Source organism: Nanorana parkeri, unplaced genomic scaffold (assembly GCF_000935625.1).
Source record: "Nanorana parkeri isolate BGI_ZX_2015 unplaced genomic scaffold, ASM93562v1 scaffold153, whole genome shotgun sequence".
In the NCBI taxonomy this organism is placed as follows: domain Eukaryota; kingdom Metazoa; phylum Chordata; class Amphibia; order Anura; family Dicroglossidae; genus Nanorana; species Nanorana parkeri.
This window is the reverse complement of record NW_017306421.1, coordinates 903,353-931,082: the sequence shown is the minus strand read 5'-3', so window position 1 is coordinate 931,082 and position 27,730 is coordinate 903,353. Positions and strand designations below refer to the sequence as shown.

Genomic DNA, 27,730 nt, shown 5'->3' with positions numbered 1-27,730 from the left:
GCTTCCATTTCAGACTTTTCATTCTGCAAGGACTAGATTCCTGGCTACTGCTGAACGTCTGGGGGGGATGAAGGAAAGGTTGATATATGCTGCTGGCGATGGGGTAATAAAGAAATGACCCTGCATGGAAAAATTACAGGTTTGCTTAAAGAATTATAATTATATCAGTTATACTACAGATTTGTAAAGATGGAGTTCCACTTTAAAAGACGGTTTAACATTATATAATGTATAAAGCTTGGTTGCTACTAATCAAATCACATAATTGACTTGTTAGGCTATATAGAGTCAGTTCACCTACCTCTCAGCGGCTCTAATGGTGAGATGAGTGGGAATACCTAAGACTTCCAGGTGGACTAGAACAGAGTCAGGGCAGGGACTATTGCAGCTTTGCTTTTAAGTCTGCCCTTTCCTTTCCCAATGCTGCTGTGCACAAGATCAAAGTTGGTTGGTAATGAAAAATTTCAAATACACGTATTTCTTGTTTTAAAAAATAAATGTAATGATTTTTCATGGAATACATGGTAGGCATGCCCAACGTTGTGTCGGTTGTGTCAGTTTTGGCTTTCTGAGAAAAGGATTTCGGGGGGGGTGTCTAGCATTGGAATTGATAAATTAAGAATAAAGAAAACCTGTTATTTTTGCCTAATATTGGCAAAGTACAGGCTCATATTATAGACATCATGCTGTATCATTTTTTACCACCAGGGGGTGTTATAGCAGTGCTGATCATTACTTTGCTTTAGGTTAGAGGATAATCTCTGTGCTAGCAGTGAACCTGTTGTATCCCCTGGTTGTCATTATAAATGACATAGCAGTATTTGTGAAAATATTTCTTTTAGAATCATATGAATGTCTGTTTAAGCTAGTAATATTTGCATCAATAGTATTGGTCTTTTGGAACTAGTGTTTTTTTTGGGGGATATATGTTTTATGGACACACATGTTTCATGTCCTCTTTTTCCAGTCATTTTAATAAAGTTTGATTTGGGTAATTGTTAGTTGTCATGCTATAATATATTAAATTAAAAAATAAAATTTGCTCAATAATACCACACAATCTATAAAACAATTTTATTTACCCTAAAAAATGTATTTCAAGTGATAAAAATATACTCAGAATAAATAAATCATTATTGACCACCCAGGCTGAAGTGTTTACACACCAGTAAAAGATTGACATGTATGGATAAAGCAAATCTGTGCTTTTCCCATTCAAGTCCCCCTGGCAGGGAAAAAAGACCATACTTACCTTTCTCACAGCCCGTATTGCAGAGATACCACTGCTGAAGAATCTTCAGCTTCCACCACACCTTACTACCGTCACTGTTTTGTAGCAATGTAGGGGTTTGTGGGAGGAACCACAGAAAGCAGAGGGGAACCATGAATGCGACACTCCATGAAGTGTCGGATTCTAAAGATTCTTCAAGGAGCTGTATCTTTGCAATAAGGGCAGATCAGCAGCACAGCTAATGAGAGAGGTAAGCATGAACTCTCTTCTTTGCAGGGGCACTTTATATCTCATATATATTCTAGTGGCACAATCACTTTAATCTTCAGTTCCTCCTCAGAATATACTTATCTTTCCTTAACTCCCTGGCATACTATTCAGTGCTGGCAACCAAAGGAAACTCCTGGTACTCGCTGGTATGGAGGAGTATGTGACTCTCTCCATGTGACCACACTGAGCCAATTAGCCAACAGCCCTGTGTAAGCTGCGTCTCTCATAATTTGTAGTTCGTAAACAAATTTCCTTTGCTCCTGGCAGCTGAATGGAGTAGCAGGTAAGAGAAAGGAAGGTAAGCATGGGTGCTGGGGATGTGGGAATAAAGTAAAAATGTTGCTTTGCATGGGCAAAGCACAGATTCACCCTAAAGGTGAAGTTTACTCAAACATTACATTCTAGCTATAGGTAAAACCCGTAGGGCTAATTCCACCCCTGGCTTCTCATATGTCTTAATTACTCCAACTGCAAGAGCCCTTTGCCATAATCCCCAATTCTTGTCCTGTCCACCTGAGAGTTTTTGGGTGTTCTTATTCACTGCTGCCTCTTTCTGCACCCCCATAATATAAGGTAGAGGAAATTCAATGGGGGGGGGGGGCACCTCATAATGGTGGCAGTAGGTTTACAAAGCCAAGTACCCAAGTGCAGATATCTCACTTACAGAGTCCCTAAGAGATATAGGAAAATGTCAGGATTTACTCTCCAGTATCTACCAAAATTAATTTATGAGTAGTAAAGTCATCATTTTTTAATAGGAGTGTAATTGTGAAATAGTTTTTAATTAAATAAGAACACATTCATCACCAAGACATAGAAAGGAAGATGGTCATTTTTCGCATTGTTGGGGTGCGAAATAGATCAATAGGGGTCATTCTGGAAGTCAATGCGGTGGAATCGTTCTGAGTTTCAGGTCTCAGCATCTGAAGAGACAAATAAACATTGGCAGTCTTAATTGCTGTGGATCTCTACACCACTAGGTTCCAATGCACAATGAGAAAACATAATTGGCTGGGGTTAGGGTAACATATGTAATTGGCTGGGGTATGTAACATATCTAAAACGGAGGGGTGGGCAGATGCGGTTCAATGTTAAAAATGAAAAATCCTGCACTCGAGAGCAAAACATATGAATGCAAGATACTTATAAGGAGGTGCTCCTCTGGAGAGATCAGGGATGGAGAAAGATCTGGGGTTCCTGGTAGACCACAGACTCAGCAATAGCATGCATTGCCAAGCTGCAGCTAGCAAACCCAACAAGATACCATCATGCATTAACACATATATTTCCTCAGAGATAAAACTGTTTTCTAGCAAAATGCAAAACACAAGTTCGTCCTCATCTTGAGTCTGCAGTTCAGTTCACAAGGATGTCCTTCAATGGCAGAAAGGCGTAACAAAATTAAAAAGGGGGTGGAGGACCTAAATTATGAAGAACAACTACAGAAATTAAATTTTCTAATTGGAGAAGAAGTGCTTAAAAGAGAACTATGGGGTAACCTTTTTATCCCATAGTTCTCTTAAGGGTCACAGGAGGACATATACTAGCGTCCTCCCGTGACCCCCCTCCTTAGTCCGTTCCTCCAGTCAGCGCTGGAGGATCGGAGCGGGGGTGGGATCTCTTTGGGGAGAGGTGACTGACAGTGACTGACACCTCTCTCTGCAAGGAGATGATCGGAAAGTGAGTGGTCGACGGTATGCGTTTGCTCACTTCTCGATCTATAGAGCCGGCATGTGACAGTTTCATTGTCACACGTCGGCTCGAACTATGGGGTTGAGTGAAAATCAATCACCTCATAGTTCTCCTTTAAAAAGGGATATGATTGCAACATACAAATCTCTCAATGGGGACTGCAGTATTGGGAATAAACTGTTTAACCTAAAAACTCAGGAGGACACGTGGCCACAACATGAAGTTGAACGAGAAATGGTTTAATCTGAAAATGCCTAAGGAGTCTTTTTACTGTCAGAGCAGTAAAAATGTGGAACTCACAGTTAGTGGTATGAGCTGACAGTATAGATAATTTCCAAAAACATTTAGATGAGTTTCCCAGTTCACAATATATACAGGGCTATGGACGTTCATAACGACATGTACACAGACAGACAAACACACACATACATATTTAGGTTGAACTAGATGGACCGGTGTCTTTTTTCAACCTTGCAACTTATGCACAGTAACTATGTAACATGTACAGATACACTGCACAGTGCACACCGTTCCATATGTTGCTTGTTATTTTGAAAATTGTCTTGCTGTTTTAGTGTTTGTGTATAGAATAATTTGAACATGAAATAATTCCATGTTGATAGGCTGAAATAAAAAGCATGTAGAGGACGGTGTTTCATCTTGTCTCTGTAAGCAGATACACCCTGCACATTTTGCTATTCACACAATAGAGAAAGCAAATTTAAAGTGGCTTCATGTAGTCACAGCGATTGGCACCTTGTGGTGTAGTTTATATCTAACAAAGGTGTACCAGCTCTCAATGCTCAAAACAGACATAAGCAGCAGTAAAATAAAAGGGTTCTAAAAGTGAAAATCACTTAAGTGGAGTTTCACTTGCAGAGTAAGTCCAATCTGATGTTTGCAAGAGTCAATGTCCCTCAGAAATGACCCTTACCAGTAGAATATCTTAACAGTTGTAATGGTAAGACAAAAGCTCCAGCTGCCAAATGCAGCAGCCAGAGAGGGTGTCGCAGAGCTAAGTTCACCCAATCAAAGGGTCTGATGGGGTGTTTTGGATGGATGCTAAACAGTATGTTGCTTTTACTTAGGTTAGGGTTTCTTGGCTTCATAAGGGTCAACATTTCTACTTGCTTCTCTTTCTTTTGTAATGTTAGGAAGGGCTGTGAGGGGTGAGAGGCCTTTCCATTATATGTTAATGAAGTTAATGAGAGAAACAGAATCCTTGATATTCAGTTCTAAGCCTTTCTGTAAGGACAGACGGATCCCTGTAAAGGTGCTGAGAAAAACCTGGATTCAGCCATCTTGTCTGCTGCAACAAAACATGCAAAAGGTATGAAATATGTTTTCAAAAGTTATTTTTCGGTATGCTGTGTGAATGGGAACACATAACAAACATATAGTGGGGATTTCTCAAATTTGACTGCAAAAGTGGAAATACAATTTAATGCCTAGTATCCTGGGCACATCTATATTTCCATTTGACAAGGCTTTACAATCTACAAACCAACATATTATTTAACAGAACTAAATAACCATTCATTAGAATCTAAATATGTTATAGATAGCAAGTAACAAATAGCCAAACTCTCTGCATGTCTTTTTATCTTACTTCTGTGCATATTCTGCACTGTTCCATATTTTTGGAATATTAAATATAAATTAATAAATTGGCCTTCTTTGTACCAAGCAAAGAGTGCATAACGCCTGAAGAGATTTTTGTGTTGCATTGTATATACCAGCATACAGTCCATTAACCCATTGCACTCAAAACCGCTGTTCCATATAAAAGATGGGTCCTGCGGCAGTCGATGGATGGCAATCGTCTATAATCACAGAATAACATAGACACCGACACTCCAAGTGGTGAATCAATGGCGTCTGTACATTGACACATGAGACAAAGCACAATGCATCAAAAAGCAACGTTTAAGGGTCTCACAAGATCCCCTCCATCAGACAAAATGAGTGCCTCTCATTTTGCCTGATGGAGGGGATCTTGTGCCGGTGTCTATGTTATTCTGGCATTGTATATACCAGTACCTGTAATCTCGGTTGTAAGGTTGCTGTTAATCAGTGTGAGATTACATTGTGTGGCTGCGCTCTTGTGATCTCTGTCAGCTGACAGAGAATGAGATGACCAATTTTGTTAATACTCTATTTAACACTGTGAGCAACCCCCTACCCTAGTATATAGAAGAGAATGAGATGACCAATGCGAATGCAGGCAGATTAATGTCAGTGTGTGGAATCCATCTTATCTGCTATAGGCATTGCCAGCAATAGGGATCTGTGTATATGGAATCACCTAGCTTGCTACACAACCCTTAGAGTGCACCAGATTGTATGCAAGATTTGCATCTGCCTTTGTGCTCAGCCAGCTAGATTTTAATAGAGTCACCCTCTAGTGGAATTGTTCTACCTTCCCAAGGGATTATCTCTCCTCATCCCCCTCCCCTCCCCCCAAACAAGAATCTCATAGCATGAGTTCATGACATCTGGTGGCAGTGGTGGGATATAAGTGTGTCTGTGCTGGTTATGGTTGCACCCAGTGTCCAGATTGGGGAACTTTGAGTTCTTGTGGTAATTTGCCAATGTGCCTGACAATTTCCAAAGATGGCTATACTTGTCCATCATCTGGCCTCCCTTGTCCTTGTACCCTCTGTATCCTGATCTTTGAAACTCATTTCAGGACTGTAAGATAGATATTTTCAAGTAGAGCAAATTTTACCTCAAGAGTAACAGGGCTTCTATGTTTGTCTCCATTAACTCTTGCTACTCGATTCAGATTATAAAGAGCTTGCTGAGAGCGATTTGCAAGGACAAGCCAGCGAGATGACTCTGGGACCCAACTATAAATAGTAACACGGGGAAAAAAAATGGAAAAGGCAGTTAACAGATATTCAAAAGAAATGCAAGTTATGTAAAGCATTTGTTTTGGACAGGCAGTGTATATTCCGTATAAAAGAAGACCAGATTAAAGAAGACCAGGTTAAAAGACGACCTCAAGGCTAGTAGCTAAATAGACAGTTGAAGTGCATAAATGTGAACTGTCTCACCTGACTTTTAATACAGTTCATTCAGTTCTGTAATCCAGACATTCTGTCAGATATTTCAGCCAGGTCTCTGACTTCCCTGCATTACCCTTAATTGTACAATGAGTAGCTGCATACTCATAACATACTATTAGTTTTCAGCACTGAGATATTGGCTTAGGAACCTAAGCTATTGGCTAATAGTTCCAAAGCCTGATACAGTCAGTGTGTAACTGTAGGGGTTGAATTACAGTAGTGCCATGCACAGTTCACATCTGTGCGTTTAATTGTGGTGCATTCTGCATTTTTGGTGCAAATTTCTAGCCATAGGCTCTTACATAGAGTTCTATAATAATAACCAAATATTGAATAATACCAAATGTAAAATGCAAAAATGCATATTTTAAAAATGCACTGCAATAAATGATAAATACAGAGGCATGAATGGGCTCTTTGGCATTAGGTAAAGGTTAGGGTGAAGGATTAGAGGTTCAAAGACAACATGTAGTCCCCAAACATTGGGCAAAGTACATCTCTGCTTCATATCGCAGACCTCCAGGCCCCTGCATGTCTCTTCAGATCTTTGGGTGACTCTGTTATTGAACAGTTTTCATGGTTATCCTGTCTCTTTGTTATTGGTCCATCATTGTGACCGATGTCCTCTTGAACCAATTAAACTAACTTACTATGCTAATTAGGTTCTAATTTTGTTTATTTCTCCTGTAAGTATGTTGATAGTGTTAGACTGGCAGCAATGTGCAAAGCAGTAGAATGCTGATTGGCCCAAAGTGCTGTCACTCCCTTTTCCACTGTAATTGTTGCTGTTCAGTAGGTTAAGCAGGCTGATATCAGTAATATGTAAAATAAATGGTATTATATTTAAATATAATGTAGGTGTTTAGCTTTCAAAATGATATTTAAGTTCAAATATACATGTAAAATATTTTTGGTATATTTATTCTGCTATACTGTAAATTATATGTAGCCACCTTGCCCTAAGTGGGGTGACTACTTACATTTAGTTTGCTGAGACTGCATTTAGTCTGGCTGATTGTATAGTCTGTACTCATTTGGGTTTCCTTAAAGGATTCTGTTATTGATTGCATCTGCCTGCTGCTGGGTGTAGCCTTTCCACAGAGCAGAGCAACCAATAGTGGAATGCTTCGGATATCTACTGTATGTCTCTTCAGCCAATCACTAGGAGTTTCATGGCCAGTGGTGCATCCTGGGAGAGGACATAAATATCCGGGTCTGACCATGTGAGAGTCTCTTTCTCCCCCGGGCCTCCTCATGTGTGTGCTATCTGACCGGGCCTGAAACCTACAGGTGGTCAGGTGTGGACCCAGTCAGGGTCAGGAATTATTCCTGGGATGGAGAGCCAGGGAGGAAATTAATCTGCTGGAGGTACCGCAGAAGCCATGATGGGCTTGGACCCTTGGAGAAAAGTCTGGTGTCTCACCCAGGGGAGATCTCTAAATGTCTACCAACCAGCTATGGTTCTTTAACACAGTTTCACTGCATTTTCGGTTTAAAGGCCCTCTACACCATGAAGCTGGAAAGCATTCTGTGAGTCTGGAGTTCTGTGTTCCTCAGATATCTGCAGCCCTAACCTTCTCTCCCAATTTTTTGCTGTTCATTTAATAAAGCATCACAAAACTTTAAAGTGACTGGCGCTCCATTTCACTTGCACATCCCAAATTCCAGCTAAGGATCCATTCCTAAGGTGAAATGACAGCTCCCCCTGCCCCTAAAACCCAGAGGGGCACTATATTTTTACTCTTATTTGCTAAAATATGCTTCTTAGTGTCAACCTACCAGGTAAGTATAAAAAAGAAGAAGTAGGGTACAGAAAGTGCCAGCTGCAGCCAATTCCAGTCTCTTATGACATATGCCACTCCTGCCAGGATAATCTGACCAATAGTGAGACAGGTACCTTGAAAAATTGAAACTGTGGGACGATATCTCATTGGTGTCCACTCCATTGCTGCCAAAAATAAACAAATAACATCTTATTATATTATGGTGTCTGTTGAATGATAATATATGCCCTTCCTATCACCCTCTACCACAAAATGACTCTCCTTTCCTTGCCAAAGTATGATTAAGTCAAATTAACTTTACATCGCATATAAGCATAATGTCAAAATGCTTTCTTTATTCTGTTGCTGCTTGCCATTATGATGTGTGCATTGGTGCATGATCACGGGGGCTTTAAAGAAAACCTGTCATAAGAAAAATTAGAAATGAGGTGAAACAAAAGGAATGTGAATGCTCTTCTTTGTGGAATGTAATGTAAGATACAACAGCAAACCACAGTGTATACAGTTAGAATTTTTATAGAATTTCAGAAAAGCCAACACGTTTTGGGATTTACAATAACGTATTCAAAGCTAAAGGTGGTCCAATGAAATATAAGAGTGTGTGACTTTTTGTTTTGGACAGGCAGTGTATATTCCGTATAAAATTTGCTATAGTATAGTACACTCCTTTAAACTCAAGTAATGCCCATTCTGATGGAGTAGATAGCTCCTTTTGTTTCACCTCATGTAGATACATGTGGGACACTGTGATATCTCTCCACTAGTAAATGAGCAGCCTATTGCTTCTATTCAATACAGACTATAGCAGTACCCATAAGCACCTAACTTTACCCATAAACAAAATTAGAAGGCAGCCATTTCTGACCTCTTTCTGACAGCAATAGATGACACTGGCCCACATGTTTCAATACTTTCTGAGCCACTGACCAAGAACAAGTAGATCTGGAAAGTCAGGTATCCTTATTTACATACTTGTTCTAAGTAATTATTAAAGTATTAAACCATATTGTTACATGCCAGCCATGCATCTCAGTATAGGTTTCCTCTATGGTTAACTATTGCCAAAACTTTTTTTAGAGCTTTCAAAAGGGTAGGGAATGGTTATAGCCACTGTCAGGTTTTTAATTGCAGTCTGTTCCCCAAAAGGTCACACTACTTGCTCTGGTGACCAATGTCCCCAGGACGCAAAGTCATGGGAATTCTAAAATGTTACAATTGTCACCAGAACAAGGGGTGAGTTTACCGGGATCCACCTTGAACTCTGTACAATTCAGCCAACATGTTCACACAATGTTGGCCTCTTTCCTCTTTGTACATGAAAAGGGGAAGTTTGTGCTCCCTTTGTCAATTTGTTAATTGGTAGAAAAAGTACTTTTGAGGTCAAAGTACTTCTTATCATGCCATAGGGAAGCCTTACATACACTCACCTACTCATTACATTGGCCTAGAATCATGTATAACCCTCCTAAGGCTGGTCTTACTCACAATAGTAGTGAATAAATCTCAGCCAGTCTTTTTTAGCTGAGGTCTTTCCCTTCCTTATAAATTCAGATGCTATATACAGTATACCATCATACTTAATTTATGTACTGTACCATATAGATACTATATCCCACTTCCCTCAATAGACTTACTTAGTCCAAGGTCATTGATGATGAAACCACAGATCCCCATGCCAGTCATGAATCGAAAGAAGCAGTAAAGGGAGAAATAAGGAGCAAAGGCAGCCCCAGTTCCCATTGAAGCTGTCTGCAGAAGACACCATAAGATGACTACTCTGCGTCCAAACCTACAGGGTATGAAAATATCGGGCATGAGCATGGTCTTTTTAGTTATAACATGAGAACATAGCCTAATTTTGCAATTATCCAAAACATGCTGTTACATACATTGACAACTTCAAGGCTTCTGTGTGTGGGCTTCAGATTTAGAAATACGGTAAATGCAATATGTATTTGTATTGCTTTGAATCATGTTTAAGTTGCATTGAACTGCTTTTGACTTGCTTCTGCGGTATTTATGATTGCTTTAGACTGCTTCTGAGTTGCTCTGAGCAGCCTTAAATAGCTTAGGATGTGATTTTGAATTCACATTGATATGTTTGAGAAAAGAATGCAATTCAGAAGCAGATACTGTACATTATGATGTATAAAAGCTCCGAAGGCTCTGAACAGGCTTAATCTTTCTTTCCCAGAACAATCTCTCTCTATCCCCCAAAATCCTTGTTACTGCTGATGTCTAGTATCTTGCAGACCAAAATATGATGTACAGATACTAAAAGACACTGTCACCTTGCCCATGTCACACAGTACCTGATACTTCTGGGTATGGGGGAACATGTAACCTGCTCCCTTGTGACAGTGTTTGGAACAATCACTAGGCATGATAACTATCACTTGACCAAAGAAGTGACATCTCCAGCTATAACAGAGAAAGGAGCAGTGAGGAAGTGCTGGAAAGGTGAGTATAAGGGGTTGGGGGGGGACTTGCTCTGTGTAGGCAAGTGACATTTTTGTTTGTGAAAATGATCATTAAGTAGGTACAATAATAAAAGCAGGTAAAGTAACTTATCCATCTTAGTGAAAGGACTAAAACATTTTTGTACAAATGTGTCCCTGCTCCATTTTGTATGATTTTAATATATATTTGTCACTTATCTTCATGTTGCAGAAGGAAGTATAGCTGACGTATTTGTGTGTGGGTGGTGGGGTCATGATCAAATTGTGCACAGGGTTCCAAGTAACTGAAGGCCATCCCCGCATTCGTATTAGTATGCTGAGAGATGGTTTGTAATGTACAGCACACCTGAGCTGTCACTGACAACATGCTGACACAGGAAGCCGAGAGAGGAGAGCTGAATTCATTAAGTGAAGACGGGCATGGTGTAGAATGCAAAATACAATGAAATACTGTGCAAATGGTGGCTTTTGAGGATGAAGGAATGTAGAAGAATGTAGTGAAATATATTTATCGGGGTTTCTATCACATTATTTTCTTCATAGTGCATTTTACATTACAGAACACCTCTATATTTTAGATGTAATATGTTCTAACTGAATTATTGTTCCGATGGTAAGCACATGTTTGCAGTCCACAGCTGACAGACATGTCAAGTTTGGAATCCGCTTATTTTTTCATTTGACCTTTTCTTTTTAACGCTCAGATTTTTGCTGTAATGTGTACATTATTGTATACATATTGTTATATTGTGCACCGGTTTCAGTAAAGACACTATATAGCAGGAGTTTAAAGGCTAAGTGTATCATATTCAGGGTGTAACATAAAACATCACAACCCTGACACCCCCCACAGACACACGCGCACACATTTTGAATCGCAGGGTTCTTCTCCCTCCAGGCTGCTACTCTTTTTTTAATTTGGTGTAGCTGTATCTGGTTCTGCCCACACAGTCGAGTCATTCATGCACAAATCCTTTGACAGAGAAACTGCCAGTCCCACCAACCAGAGGGACTTGTTGTCTAGCGTGGTGACATCACCACACATGTAGTCCATTCATACCTCCTCTTGTCCTTGCTACTGTATGTCTGTACCTCGGTACGGACAGAGACAGGAGGAAGAATCTACAGGAGCGAGAGCATTGCAACTGCGATCCTCTGATCCTGCTGGCAATGCTTTACTGGCTTCAATGCAAAAAAATAGTAAATGCATTTTTTTATTTTATGAACATGTGTGCATGTATAGTTTTTTTCAAAAAAGTGGATTTTACCTTTAAAGTAGAACTCCAATCACAGTTTTGATGTCAATTTATTTTCTATAGTCCTATATATTTATCTGGTTTTTATTCTCCTATTTTCATAGTATACTGTATTTGCATTATAGTACCTTCCCACATCTTTCTCAGTGCCATCCACTGCTATAGCTGAAACATTTTTCAATCAGTTTGTGTTTAGCACCATGTTTCAGATCTATTTGTTGGTCTTATTTTAGCTCTATGATGTTTTATCTTCAAAGTTTTGAACATGGCATTAGATTTTATTATGGAGTACTTTCTAAAGTAACATCTATTTCCTGCTTTTATTCTAGCTTAAATTTCCCTGCTTACTTTGATTTTCTCTGTAGAAAAAGATGTTAAATATTTCTTTCTGAAATTCATAGTTTCTTTTTTTCTCTTAATTGATTTGAAGCCCTATCATTTTTTAAAATCTTTTTTCCTATTTAAAGAAACTAAATCTTAAAGCCGGGCTCAAAATTTCAACTCGCCCCCTCGCAATTGGCGAGTGAAAATTGTGTGGGGGCGAGTGGAAATTTGGGGAGGAGGCACTACTGGCAGGACCATGGGGGGAAATGACCGCTTCAACAGTGGCGATCGCTTGTTCAGTTCTCTCTCTCTTCTCCTCCTCGCCTGCTGCTGCTGCAGAGCAGCTGAGGAGGAGAAGAATCAGTTTGACTGTGTTTCTTTCACTTTGGCTCCTCGGGCCACCTGCAACTTCCTCCACCCACCTCATCTGCCATAGGCTGGGAGGAAAACTGCAGAGCTACTATTGGGCTGGCTGGAAATTTATGCAGCACGGGACCTGAAGAGAGGTTTCATGGAGGATACATCTCTGAAGCACCCCCCCCCCCCCCCCCACCCCCACCACTACCAGGAGAGGAAGAGGGCACCTGAATCAGATCAGCTGTGTGCACTGTAAGTCCCTGTTCTTTCTGCCTTACACTGCTGACCTCTGCACTATGCATTACATTACTGACCTCTGTACTGCTGACCTCTCTACTGTAAGTTACATTACTGACCTCTGTACTGCTGACCTCTGTACTGTACATTACATTACTGATATCTGTACTGCTGACCTCTGTACTGTGTGTTACATTACTGACCTCTGTACTGTATGTTACATTACTGACCTCTATACTGCTGACCTCTGTACTGTGCATTACATTGCTGACCTCTGTACTGCTGACCTCTGTACTGTGCATCACACCGCTGGCCTCTGCACTGTGTGCCATACTGCTGATCTCTGTACTGTGCATTATACCGCTGGCCTCTTTACTCTGCATTACACCGCTGACCTGGCAGAGTTAAGGCTGGGGCAGGGTAGGGGTTAGGTGGCACAACTGGTGACGAGTAACCCCTAAGGCCTGGCTAGTAGCTCAGGAATTAAATTATGAGCCCTGCCTTAAATGACAATGTAACTTTTAGTAAAAAGTACACTAGCTCACTCTCTCTAACCTCTGGACCCCGAACATAGAAACCCCTTAACTAAGAGTATTTTTACCTCAGAATGAGAGCTATGATCTACTCCAATGTTTTGCTCCTGAATGCCTAAATCTTCATTGCCATTTCTGCCTGTAAAGTAGGCCCTCATAGACTTGTATAGGGCTGCACTCTATGAATACAGACATTCAGAGTACAGCCCTATTCAAATCTGTGGGGACTCACTACATAGACATAGCAAGTAGAAGTAAATCAAATGGTGAGTAGTACTTAGAACTGTGTTGCCCATCCATCTGCTGTGTGCTTGGACTGTATTGAGAGGTATTTAGAAACGGGTTTTGTTCCTACCTGGAGATCCGACTGATTATAATCACCCTCCTTGTATTTGCACAACTGCCTATGTGGTCCGATCCGTGACCATATTGATTCGTACAAAGAAAAGGATTAACTCGTCACAGAATAACGGGTTAGCAGTGGTCAATTCAGGGATCCGGACAAGCCAGTTAGTTGCATGAAAAAATTTTTTTTATTGAAAAAGACATATAAGATAACACATTTGACTAACTATCCCACCATAAAAACTTTAAAAATATGTATTGAGAGGTATCCCTGCTGCTACTGTATGTTGACATCCAGAGAGACTGTGACTGCTGTGAGTGGGGCTGATACCCTGTTCATCTACGAGGTCTGTCAGGAGAAATGCTTAATGCTGGCTCAACATTTTCGCCAGCCTTTGTGGGATCACCTGAGATTCCGGTATCATCTACTGTGGTAAGAGGTTTCTAAACAATCGACTTTTTATTACCTATTTTGTGAGAAAAGAAATGATGCCCCAGTGAGAAACCTCTTTCTTTGGGAACCTTTCATCACCTTATGACTTCTTTAAAGCTTTGTTTAGAGAGCTAAACAAGGGCCCCAACAGCGGCAGAACTTTATATAGCGCTACTGGCCAGTAATCTAGAAAAGGGTATCTGGTTGCCATTAGTGGGGTAGCTTATCTTTTACATTATAGTTAACTTTGCATACATATAGAATTTTACATTCTGTTATTCAGTTGCTGTCGTTCATGGGTACTGATTAAGAACATATTTGCTATACCATATCGCCAATTGTTCTTTGATACAAAGTGCTTTTGCCTTACATTAAAGCCCATTATATCCCGCAATGTGTGTTGGTGTGTCGTGCGTCAGGTCTGGACAGAAAAGAAAAGTAATTCCTTGCTGCACTCCTTACCGGGATTCCCATGCAAATCTGCAAGTGGGTGCTTGAAGTGACTGCGGATGGTGCCGCCAACGTATAGATATTTGAAGATATTTGAAGAATGTCACCAGATTGTCTGGACAGTTCACCTCTGGAACGGGACAGAAGAAACTGAATGTATCAGTGGCTCCTTTGGGGGTTAGCGCTGCATAAGCAAGCAGTTGGGTTGGTGGTTTTATGTTGGGAGGGTTGGGGAGGATTGATGCACTTTTTTTTAGCAAACCTTTTGTCAGATAATTGGAATCCTGCCTATCTTTACATCTCCTTTTAAAAATTCTAGCTGCCTGGCTGTCATACTGATTGAATGGCTACAGTACTTTTTTATAAGGTGCACCAAAATGACAATGACAACAAAAACAAAACCGAAAATAAAAAAAAGTCAGGCCGAAACTGAAAATGTTTTTTTTTTAAATACTTTTACATTTTTTTTAAATATTTTTTATTTATTTATTTATTTTTATTAAATATTGTAATTTTTTTAACTGTTGTTGGCTTCGGGGAAATATCAGGGGGCTAAACAGACCCCTGATATTTCCCTTTTAAAATAGAAAAAGAGATTGAGGACACAGAGTCCTCAATCTCTTATTCTGAAGCCCCTGTTAAAAAATTAACAGGAATACTTTATACTGAGGGTTCCTGTTCATTTATAACTTGTGGAGATAGTATGTTTACCATGTCCACAATCATGAATGAACAGGAAGTGATGTAGATCACTTCCCATTCATTCATAATTGGGGACACAGTAAACATACTCTGTCCTCTATTTTTTACAAACACCCGCTCGCACCCGCTCTCCATCCTGACTCGCTGTCACAGGAGGCTGAGCGAGCGGTAGGAGAGCTCGGTCTCTTGTGACAGCTGACTCCTCCCCGCACCGCCGGCCCAGCCTCCTGTGACAGTTGACAGATGTCTTTGCCCCCACACCGCTTTCCTGATCTGTCCCAGGTGGCTGAACGGGGCAGTGCAGGAGGAGAGCCTGGCCTCCTGTGACACGCCAGCCACGCACATTGCTCCCCCGCACCGCTCAGCCATTTTTAGGGCTAATAGGCAAACTACTGTCAAAAAGGCATGGTAAACTGGGCGCTGCCATGGGGAACTTGTACTGATGCAAAAAAAATGACATACAGCAGCGAGAGGGTCTTTTCATGCAGCTTCGAGGGCAACATTGAGAATACACACATCCCTAAGTTGTACATGATGTTACAGAACAGTATGATGGACAGTCTCAGCGACAGAGTATACTGAAAGTGCATATTTGGCTGTGGAATTGTGTTTTTTCTTTTACAATTAGCTTGGCTTAGATACAGCAGCAGTACTCCAATTTGATTTATTTCAGTTTGGAAAAAAAATCTTTCAGGTAGGCTTAAGCAGTGACACATACTTTTTTATCCAAATGCTAATAGCTATTGGCCAGGAGTTTGTTGTCCTATCCTTATTTTTGCTGATGCATAAATGTCCTGCTGCTAGAGCATTTGTATCAAGCTCTCATTAAGAATTAAGAGACTGCAGATGATACAACAGTGTAAAATTGGCCTAGCAGCAGGACATTTTTAATAAGGGAGAATTGGATAAAACGCACTAAAGAAAAGAAGTACTGGCAGGTATTTTACTCCAATAATTAAGAGACCACAGACATAGCAGTGTACAATTGGCTAGTGGTAGGATCATTTTAAATAGAAAGGCTAGGCCCAAATTTACTAAGGTTTTCACCACAAAAATTTAGATGCTGCAAAGGATGCCGCAGTGTAACATTGGCCAGCAGCAGGACAGTTTTAATTAGGGATAAAAGGCCTAACTACTGTATGCCTACCTTTTATTTTATCTATAGGGATGGGAAGTGCGTTCAATGTGACTGATAAAATGTGAGGTGGTTTAAGTGAACACTGTTCTAGCATTTAGTTTTTTGTTTTTTTTGTTCACTTAAACAAAAAAGCAAACAGATGGACAGTTAATGTTCCACTTTAGGCACCCCCAAACCTGAAATAAGGTCCTGAAACAAAAGTAAACTTTAAAAAAAGGAAGATTTGCAGAAAAACAAAAAAGTTTAACTTAAAATATAGGCCCTCTAAATATCAAATAAAAAAAATACCCTAAAAATAAACGAGCACCTCAAATACTACCCCCTGAAACAAAAGTCTATAATTTTTAAAGGAAAGCCTAACAGCACAAGAAAAAGTTTGCTATGCATGGGACAACAGCTAAAAGTGACAGCTGACCTCAAATCAACTACAAAATACAATGAGATACAAAAAGCCCTCAATAACAAGAACAAAAAAGCAGCAAAGGGGCTGGATGCCCAAAGATCTACCAATCAGAATTAAAGTACAGTTTCCTAACTGATCCTAATCTATCCCTACGCAGTTTGTCAGCTCTCCCTATGCTTTCCTTACAATAGCTTTTAATTCACTGACACTAAGCACCCCCCCCCCCCCCTTTTTATAGTGAGGGGGCTGGCTTATCCAAAAGCCCCCTTGTAGGTCCTTGTAAGCCTGCTTGCCATAGTTCAAAGGCCATCCAGTGCATTATGGTTTAAAAAATGTTTCCAGGAATCTGCACAAAAAGATCACAAATCTCAAACCCATGGCAACAGGGAACGTGAACCACATCCCTAATCTGCAAGATATTTTAGGGTTCTATTAAAGATTGTAGCACTTTCTTTAATCATCAGTATTTTATCACTTTTTATATCTGTATCTGTTTTGTCTTCAGTTGCAAGTTTAGTAAGGATTTTAAAATATCTGTAGTGTCTGTATTTAATAAACACATGGTTCCTATCTCATTTTTTAAAACTCTCATCTTTGCTTTCCTTATATAGGACATTTAGCAGGGTGATACCACAATAATCCAATGTTTTCTTCAGGATTAGGCAAATGATTCCCATGTTCTATTCATCTGGCATTGATTTCTCCTTCAAAACCTCACGTATTACTTCATGTATGTATATGTTTCCTTTAAGTCAGCTCTACTTGTTTTATCAATTATGACCTTGTACCATACTCTCCCGGTGCGTTACTGCTTTTCAGTTTTTTGATGACTATCCCTACTTCTTGGTACAATGAGACTTTAATTTAAAATCCTAGGCCTTAAAGGAGAACTATGGGGTTAAGTCTTTTCCCCATAGTTCTCCTTAGGGTAACGGGAGGACACAAACTAGCGTCCTCCCGTCACCCTAGGCTCAGTATTCCGCAAGCTGTAGCTCGCGGTATACTGAGACGCCGCAGTATACCACGAGCTGCTGAAGCGACAAGTATGCCTGGACCCGCCCAGCTGCGTGACTGACAGCTTGCTCTGCCTATCTAGAGGCAGAGCCAGCTGTACCCGCCCCCTCCCCCGTCCGTTCCGCCAGTCAGTGCAGGCGGATCGGAGAGGGGGAATCCAGCCCCTCCCCTGTCACGCAGAGAGCCGTGACAGGATCGAGAGGTGAGCGAACACCGCTATGTGTTCGCTCACCTCCCGATCTACTGAGCCGACCTGTGACAGTCTCATTGTCACAGGTTGGCTAGAACTATGAGGTGAGTGAAAAGCACTCACATCATAGTTCTCCTTTAAAATAAAAAAAATCTTCATGTATGTTTCTTCCTAATTGCTCTTCAAAGTATTCAGCCTGGCATTCTAATATGTTATCTTCTTTCCCAATGAAGTATCCATGTTTTTTCTATAAACTGTCATTCTCTATTGAAACCCTTTCTTTACTACACTTATCTCTGTCAACAAATTTCTACCTTCCTTCATTTCAAACAGTTCTTCTATTCTCTGGAGCTTTTTCCCATTTTCTTCCTCCTGCATATTTTATGTATCATTCTTTTTTTTTCGGTAAATTCGTCTATATTTGTGCTTGTTTTTCTCTCTAGGCTTGGCCTTAATTCTTCCTTTTACTGATTTTTTACATTCCTTGTCAAATCTTAATTTCTTTGTACAGATTGATAACCAAGAACTTTTTACAGTTTCTATTATTACGTTTTTTTACTTTGTCACCTTTCCTCTATTTCTTGCTCATTATCTACATCTTCTTTTCACATTCTGAATGATTTCTTACAGATATGTATACTTTATGCTTCCATTTGTATTCTGCTCTCATTTGCGTAAAATGTCTTCTTTCTCTTTTTTTATCTGCTTTTGATCAGTCCCAGAAAAAAATAACCAAAGCACAATCTGCTTTTCTTGTGCTTTGTCCCTTTGCTTTATTTTTTTGTAAATGTACCCCATCTTCTTCCTTTCGGGGCTCTCCTCTCCATGGTGAACATTTACCTAAAATATTTAACTTTACTGCACAGCACCAGTGAACTTCAATGTGTGGGCTCCCAGTACCAAACAACATTTTCTTCAAAATCTACACAGTCATCCACTGTTCCCCTTGAACATTAATTCATGACAATGTCATGTCCTTTTTCTACTGTCATGTCTTTTTCTACTGTAAAGATGGTTTTGACAAATAGCAGTCATCCACACCCAATTCTTCACTTTTTACTGGACATTAAGCTGTTTATTTATTTGGTCATTGTAGTACTATGTCACGTGAGTCCCATCACCAGAGGTTTAGGACTGATGAAAACATAATTGATCATGAAAGTCTATTATAGCCTCACGGTCGTATTGCACATCAAGGTTTTCTGGTAAAGAAGCACCCTTAGACAATGGTATGGATCCTTTGGGCTACTATACAAGCAGAGCACACAAAGGTAGAGGAATAGAGGAATCTCTCTCTCTCTCTCTCTCTCTCTCTCTCTCTCTCTCTCTCTCTCCCTCTCTCTCTTTAAAGTTTTCAAACCATTTAAAGTTTCCAAACCATATATTAAAGTTTATCTCTAGGTAAAAGAAAAACTACCCTCACGTTGCAAGAGTTAGCAGTCTGCAATGTCATGTCTCCCCTCTTCTCCAGCTTGTGGACTATCCCCACCTTCTATAACCACCATATGCTTCCATTAACCTTCAATCTATTTTCCTCTTCATATCAAAGCTTATTCATAAAGATGTGCGATGTGCTTTAAATTGGAAACTAAACATCAGTTAAGGTGGTTTAGTCATTTAAGTGCTGCCCTGCGGGTATTCACAGTATTCAAGGTCCACAAGGCTTACCTGTCTGCAAGTGATCCATAAACTATTGCCCCTACCAGCACTCCAGACATGTAGACAGACTGTGCCAGTTCCTTCATCCACTCTCTTTCACATACCAAATCCCACTGTGACAGAGAGATTAACATAAGATGTTAGGGTCAGTGGAACAAACTACAATATGCTGAAGTAGACAATAAAATATATATTTTTCACTAAATGTACACGAAATGTTGCAGATATCAATTTTCATGTAATGTGTAAGCTGTCAGTAAGTAGGAGGATTTGTTTTTAGTACCGAGAATCCCAGTTCTGCTGAAATGATTATGAAAACAAGGGGTTGTGCTTACTTAAGAGAACGTTTATGCTGGCCACACATTACAAAGTGATTGTACAATCTTTATTCAATCTCCCTTAGATCTACCAAAATTATGTTGTAAAAGCTGTACCCACACAATCCATTCCATTTGTATCCAGTCATGTAAATTCTTGCACTACATGGTTGTTGACAGATCTAAAGGAAATTGTACAATCGGATTGTAAGGTGTATAGGAAGCCAGTGTTTCTCAACCTTTTTTTTCACTCACGGCTCCCTTTAAAAGTATGCAAAATCTTGGGGCACCCAGTCTAAAATAAAAAAAAACATAAATATAAAAAATGTTGTGTGGTCCCTCCAAAATCCATGTCAGACCCTTATCCAAGATAAAGGACCAGGTATGGTTTTTAAGGGGGAACCCGAAGCAAAAAAAAAATGTTGGGTTCACATTCTGCTTAATTTCAGAGTCCCCCCTTTTACATCAGAATCCCCCTTTACATCAAGAGCCTACCTTCTTATTAGGAGCCCCTCTTCACACTAGAAGCCCAACCCCCTTCTTCTCATTGGAGGCATGATGATGTGAAAATTTCGAGGCACCCCTGAGGAAGTGTTAGGGAACCAAGAAACCATACAGAAACTTAAAGTGCAAGTTTAAAAAATGAAAGGAGTTTATTGAAAACAACAATAAACATGAATGCCAAAAACAATGGAGATAATCCAGGACGTTGCCAGTGCCAAGCCAGAGGTCAGAAGTCAAAGCGGGTGGTACCCGAACCAGGTCAGGAAACACTGAGACCAGTATGAATGGAAACAAAGCCAGACTCAGGAACCAGGAGATCAGTTAGCCAGAGCCATACACAGGGAACAGGAACAACAGCAGCACACTTGGTTGATCAGAACAAAGAACAAACGCAAGGGCGGAGACTGAATGTACAAGCAGACGGTTAAATAGTGAGCTGGAGTTTGCATCATCACTCTGAGACAGCAATTTTTCAGAAATTGTGTCAGTAGTTGCAGAATGATGATGTTTACAGGCTTGGTCATAAAAGGGCGCCAAAGAGGAACAGAAGTGTCAGACATATTGCAAAGCAAGTCATGCACAGAGGACTAGAGGAGGAAGGGTAAGAAACCCTGACAAGAAAGCCAGAAGGCACACCAGGGTGCCGTGGCACTCTGGCTGAGAAAGGCTGTGGTAAGCTTTAGGGTACAGAAACAGTTAATGTGGTGGGGTCCTAGGGAAGTAGATGGCTGTCTACGCTGAGAGATCTGAACTGTAAATCCCCAGAGCTGATCTCTTGGCTCTGAAAGGTAATATATCATCATGTATACTAGTACTGTATATACAAAACTTAAAAACCACGTTGACCTTGGCATCACAAATACTGTTAGGATTCCAGTAGTCCATGAAATTGTAAAGCGGTATCTAAAAAGTTAATAAGATAATGTACTGTATTAAGTAAAGTGTTTTTTACAATAACATTATGAAATATGTATGAATGATTGAAATTAACAGACTATATATTTTAACTTAATCTAGATCGGTGCTCAACTCACTTGATATAGGGAGCCTCAAGCACAGCCACTGGCATCACCACCACCATAATATTCAGTGGGGGGAATTTATCAAAACTGGAGCAGACAGAATCTGGAGCAATTGCCCATGGCAACCAATCAGCTTCTCTGTTCAGTTTGATCAGTTAAGATTTTAAAATAAAAGAGAGAAGCTGATTGGTTATCATGCACAGCTGCTCCAGAATTTGTATGCTCCAGTTTTGATAAATGCCCCTCAGTGTATGTTATGCTACCAAAAATGGTCATAAACTGGACATGCTATAGTAGATGGGTAAAGACATTGGGCATGTTACAGGAGATGGCCAAAGACTACAAATATGCTACAGGCGTGGTTGGAGACTTGGGACATGCTCTAAGACAGCCTAACTTAACCAGAGTGCCGTGGCTTCCTCAGGGATGCCTCAAAAATGTTTTGATTGTGGCACTGTGATGTGATGGGGGGAATGAAGACTGAGGTGAAGGGGGCTCCTGATGTAAAGGTGGAACTCTGATATGAAAGAGGGGTTTCTGATGTGAAAGGGGGGATATTGAAGGGGACACTTCAATGTAAAGGAGAAACCCACTTTTTGTTGTGTTTTTGCGTGGGGTCACCCTTAAAATCTATGACATTTTAGACTGGGGTGCCTTGAGATTTTGCACACTTTTGTGCCATCACTGAAAAAGGTTGAACAGCACTGATCTAGGAGACTGTCAAAGACAGGGGAAATGTTATAAGAAACTGTTGGAGATCACTGCCATTACAGTTAGCCCTCCCAACAGACCCCTTAAAAATGTAATGGTGCCTTAAAAATATATTGCTATTCCTTTCAGCAAGACTTGTCATAGAAAACTGTCATAGAAAACAAGTAAGGAAATCTGAAAGTAATAAACCAACAGCTTATTCTATAAACATAAGTATTTTCAGGAACATCACTTACCTTACTAATGATAGTGGAAGTGTATGTACTTAGGTCATATTTCCAGTCCCCTGGCTTGCAAGGTTCTGTGGCATTGGACAGCGAAGAGATGTAACGGTTGCAGGAATCGTTTGGCTGACTGAATTGTTCCCATGTAAGGTTGGATTGGCAGTGATGTGGTGGAACTGCAGCTGTAAAAATCTGCATGAGGTTATGCGTGGCAACAAATAGAAGAGGTGCAGAGAGAACCGACACCAAAATAGAATGGAAGGGAGAGAACAGTCTTTCTTTCTCCAGTACATCTTTCAGTGCCATTAATGAAGAATACTTATACCTTTGGGAAATTGCTTTTTAGGTATCTTTTATGGAAACGTTTCTGCAGTGACTAAAATTGCTTTTACTGGCTTGAGCTGACTTCTGAAAGAGGATACTGGCCTCAGGAAGGATGGTGATTTTATGATGGAAATTCTAAAGTGAATTATCCTGGTGTCTAATGATGATTACTGCTAACCAGTGATTTAAAATGACGGCTAATGATGGAAATTTGTCTATGATGAATGGTTCCATAAATCAACACTGTCTTTCAGTAATTTAAAACTAGCTTTTAACAGTGGATACTGATGAGATATACTTTTTTGAAAAAAAGAAAACCACACTTGACTAAGCAGGGGGATTGTATAAAGGAGATGTTTTCCAGTGTATATTATTGAATGTTCTCCAGCAAATGACAAAGACAAGCCAATCCCCAAGTCACTGAACAAATCCAGAGTTCCAATGTATGCGACTTCTGCAGATGTTTCTTGTTCCAGTGAATAAGTTTCTTCAGTAAATGAGGTCAATTTGTATGCAAGCTATTCTCCAGTATAAGCAAATGATTTCTTCGAATGTTGGTTAGACTTCCAGTAATTAAGACCCACTTCTTCTTAAGACCCACTACCTACAAGTTTGAATTTATTTTAGGCTTTAGCCTGCCAGTTGATATGATAGGACTAGCACTCCTGTAATTAAAAGTGACCTGATAACAGAAGCTTTCCTCCAGCCAGTGATCGTGACTTGGGAGTGAAATGCTAAGGACAGAGTCCCTTTAGAAACTAAGGATGTCTTCTTCAGGCTGCCGTTTAATAAAAACTTCCTTTAACTCTGTGAGTCATTCAATAAAGGTACAATGACTTGGCATTTGTTAGAAATGTTAAATATTTACATTTTCCTAACTAGAAATACATTAAACTAAAAAGAACAGTGTTAATATTAAACATTTTCAAATTAAGGATGATTGCATCACAAGTTTTTAGACATAAGCATGAGCTAGCTCCACAGCACGTGGGAAAGAATAAGAGGATTCCTGTTTGAACCGAATGAACAATAATAATAATAATTCATGTTTGTTAAATAAAACAAACCTCAGGAAGAATGACCATGCATGGGCAAAATGTTAAAGGAGAACTATGAGGTGAGCGATTTTCACTCACCTCATAGTTCTAGCCGACCTGTGACAATGAGACTGTCACAGGTCGGCTCAGTATATCGGGAGGTGAGCGAACATATACCGGCGTTCGCTCACCTCTCGATCCTGTCACGGCTCTCTGCCGTGACAGTGGAGGGGCTGGATTCCCCCCTCCCCGATCCGCCAGCGCTGACTGGCGGAACGGACGGGGAGGGGGCGGGTACAGCTGGCTCTGCCTCTAGATAGGCAGAGCCAGCTGTCACTCACGCAGCTGGGCGGATCTCAACATGGATGTTGGGATCCGCTTAGGGTTACGGAAGGACGCTAGTTTGTGTCCTCCCGTTACCCTAAGGAGAACTATGGGGAAAAGCCCTGGCCCCATAGTTCTCCTTTAATTCAAAATAATGGAAAATCTACAATTTAAAGTATATCTAAACTAAAGTATATCTAAAATATTTTACTTTGGCTTGGGACATTGTAGGGAATAATTAAAACTAATTTTTTCAGTCCGCACCCCACACTAGAGGTTTTTGTCACATCCTATCCTGGCAAAAGATGTGCCCTGGAGTAAGTGAGCGTTCAACATAGATCCAGGTGAACTCTCCTCCTTTTCTGGTAACAAACCAAAAATGTTTGAATTTTTGTCACTTTCTGTCCCAGTGATCACCAAGACAATTAGCCCCATTCACACTGAGCGTTTTATCGCGCGGTAATCCAATGAATGTCAATGGGACTCTGTTTGTCGCTGTCGCGCGTCGCTACAACAGGACCCTTTTTTGCCGCGGATGTTGCGCGATTGCACTCAGTCCAATGCAACCATTTGCGCGATATCGCGCGCCAAACGCACGATTTGCATGTCCCCTAGTGTGAATGGGGCCTTAGGGTGAATTTGCCCAGCAGAAATAGACAGCAATAAAGCCTGGCAGGAGGAAATGGAGAATACTGTTGCCATGTCACAGTGAACATGGTGCTACGAAAAACCTTTATAAACTGCTTTGACAGCAGAATTATTAGTGTTTTTCAAAGTAATGTAATTCCAGTTGTCAACTTTGAATCCCAATTTAACAAGAATGTTTTTATGGCTAATCTATTGTATTTCTATTGTATTTCACAAAATGTTGGCTGTGAAAGTTACTTTTCCATCACATCACAAAACTTGAAGACTTTCATTCCCATGAGGCCACTTTTCTTATTTTGCTTTCGTGGCCTAACATTCTCTTTCTTGTATACAGTTATAGAGTATATCAGGAATCTGCTATTTACCAAAAGGTCCACTTTAAAAAAAAAAACCTTGACAAACACTACTCCACAGAATACATGTCAGAATAGTAGACATTGATTTGGCCACTTGTTGTGACAACTATGTCTTTATCTCTGCATGTCTGCATGTTTTTAGTAGTGCACACTAGAAATAAGGTCTTTAAGCTGCATTAAAAACCCTACTTCCACTGAAATGTATTTTTTTTTAATGTTTTAAAAAAAATGTTTTTGCATTGGTACATGTGCCCCATGACGGTGTCAAGCTATTCCTCCCTTTTTTAACAAAAGCTTGCAAATTCTTTAAGTTTTCTGTATGCTTATCACTAGACATGTGCGATTCGGTTCGTTCCGAAATTCGTCTCGGACGAATTTTCGGAAATTCGGAGATTCGGATGCATCCGAATTCCGAATTACAGCTAAGATGAATGCAAACAAATCCGAAATTCCCGATTTCCCGAAATTCGTTATTGGACGAATTTCGTTGCAGCAAAATGACATTAGGAAAAAAAAATGACAACATTTTCCCTCTACAACACATCTATGGTTAAAGGTTCAGAGTCAATAGTGTAGTGTTCTAACCCAGGGCCGATAATTATTATTTTTTTCCTTTGCTTTTGAATTGGCATTGTCCTAACATTCCTACCAGACCTAAAGGGTCTGGTATGAATTGGGGGGGAACCTCAGGCTTTTTTTTTTTTTCATCTTCTGCAGACTGTAAAAAAAAAATGTCTTTTTTTCCCCCCTAATGTCATTTTTCTGCAATGAAATGTGAATGAGTAAGGAGTACTTGTACCCCTACTTATTCACTAAAGGGTTAAATCAAATAGTTAGTAAAAAGTCCAGACTTTTGACAAAATCCTTTAATTGAAAAAAAAAAAAACAGTCAACTTTTGAATATTCCTTTAATAAAAAGTTTTTTTTAAAAATGGCTCCTCTGCCCATTTGACATTCTCAGCTGTCAAATGCTACATATTGCATTCATATATATCAACTCCTACTGTGGTAAAAAGTTCAGAGTCAATAGTGTAGTGGTTAGCGAACAGACTTGTCAAGGTCGCAGGTTCTAGCCCAGGGCCGGGAGAGTAATAGACAACATTTTTTTTTCTTCTTTTTTTGCGTTTGAATTGGCATTCTCCTAACATTCCTACCAGACCTAAAGGGTCTGGTATGAATTGGGGGGAACCTCAGGCTTTTTTTTTTTTCATCTTCTGCAGAAAAATGTCATTTTTTTTTACCCGAATGTCATTTTGCTGCAACGAAATTCGTCCAATAACGAATTTCGTCCATAATCCGAATCCGAAAAACGAAACTAAACGAAACAAATTTTTTTTTGTTTCAAAACGAAACTAAACAAATTTTTTGCTGGTGCACATGTCTACTTATCACTAGTTCATGTAAGTGGTATACTATTTGCATAGGGAAAGGCCTCGTAAACTGTAATTTTAAAGGCCTCATATGTTAGCAATGTGAATTTATATTCTCCTGCTGGACAGCTATGAAGTAAAGAGTAGTTCTGAAAAGATTGTGGTATCTTCAACACTACAAAAACATAGAAAATACATTAAAGCTAAGATGTCAAATGAGAAGAAGATTAGAACTACTAAGATTAGCACTGGCTGCACTTTTAGTCAATTTTTTTGAGTTATAAATCAGATCTGAGATTCAAATAAAGAAACAACTCTTAAACTAGTTAAAAAGAGTCTAGAATGGAAATGGAAGGCAAGTGTAGTAAATAAATTACACTGCCCTAAAAGTAATGGCCCTCACATTTAAGACCTAGAAGGCCTATTCTTGTAATATTGTGTAGCACCCTGTAGGGAGGAGTGCTATTAAATGTAGTTATTGTCAGATTGTAATCAGTATGATGCTGATTTGTAGTCTGTGTTCATTTGGTTTCCCCTAACCAATCTGTCCTTGTTTGCATCTATCAACTGCTGGGTGTACCCTGGCCACAGAACAGAGCAACCAATGAGAGATTGCTATGAGCAGGTATGTCTTCCCAGCCAATCACTGTGAGGTTATTGGCCAGTGGTGCATGCTGGTTGTCACGTCTTGCAGTGAACGAGTATGAACCACAACTGCGGAGGAAGGGGTGGCAGTAGTAAGGAGTGTATTTATCAAAGTATGGCACTCAGTACTGAACTCCAGGCGTCACTCTTAATCTTAAGCGAAGAGTTTGGAGTTCATTACATCATCTGCCCGAATAGAAGGGGATCTTTTTATAATGCAGGCAGGGAAGGTATTACCTCATACCCCCTATCTGTAGATAACTTAAAGACACCTCCTAGTAGTGTAGGTGTAATCACTGTGTAACAAAGGCGTCTTTTAGATTCACATCTAATTATCTTAAGAGTCCCTGGGGAACTTTCCTGTACAGGGTTAACTTAAAGACATATGCAAGTAATAAATGCTTCCATGGTATTATCTCAAGTATGAAGGTAAATCAAAGTCACATGTAAGTAATAAATGCATCCCTGGTATAATCTTCAATATGAAGGTAAAATAAAGTCAAAATCAAGTAATAAATGCATCCGTGGTAATATATCCAATATGGAGGTAAATTAAAGTCAAAGGCAGATAGTATAAGGCCGCAAGGTACTTATCCGGATCCTGGGGGTTGCGTCCTGGCACAGCTCCAATGGTTGTTGGGGTCCGGATCAGGGGGTCTCCCAGGAGCTGCAGGCTGGCCGTGTCACTTCATCCATATGGGGA

The 27,730-nt window shown here is 40.0% G+C and overlaps 1 protein-coding gene across 1 annotated transcript in view; it reads right to left on the bottom strand.

Moving 5' to 3' along the window:
- Positions 1-22,965, bottom strand: part of LOC108785280 (solute carrier family 22 member 6-B-like) — a 31,585-nt gene extending 8,620 nt beyond the window's left edge. Inside the window, exons 1-6 of the mRNA XM_018554335.1 lie at positions 22,336-22,965; positions 19,555-19,658; positions 9,680-9,834; positions 8,041-8,209; positions 5,922-6,042; positions 2,309-2,424 (exon numbers count right to left, since the gene is read on the bottom strand). Coding sequence (XP_018409837.1) covers positions 2,309-2,424; positions 5,922-6,042; positions 8,041-8,209; positions 9,680-9,834; positions 19,555-19,658; positions 22,336-22,629 — 959 coding nt within the window. The 5' untranslated portion in view covers positions 22,630-22,965. The remainder of the gene's footprint in view (positions 1-2,308; positions 2,425-5,921; positions 6,043-8,040; positions 8,210-9,679; positions 9,835-19,554; positions 19,659-22,335) is intronic.
- Between the last annotated feature and the right edge of the window lie 4,765 nt (positions 22,966-27,730).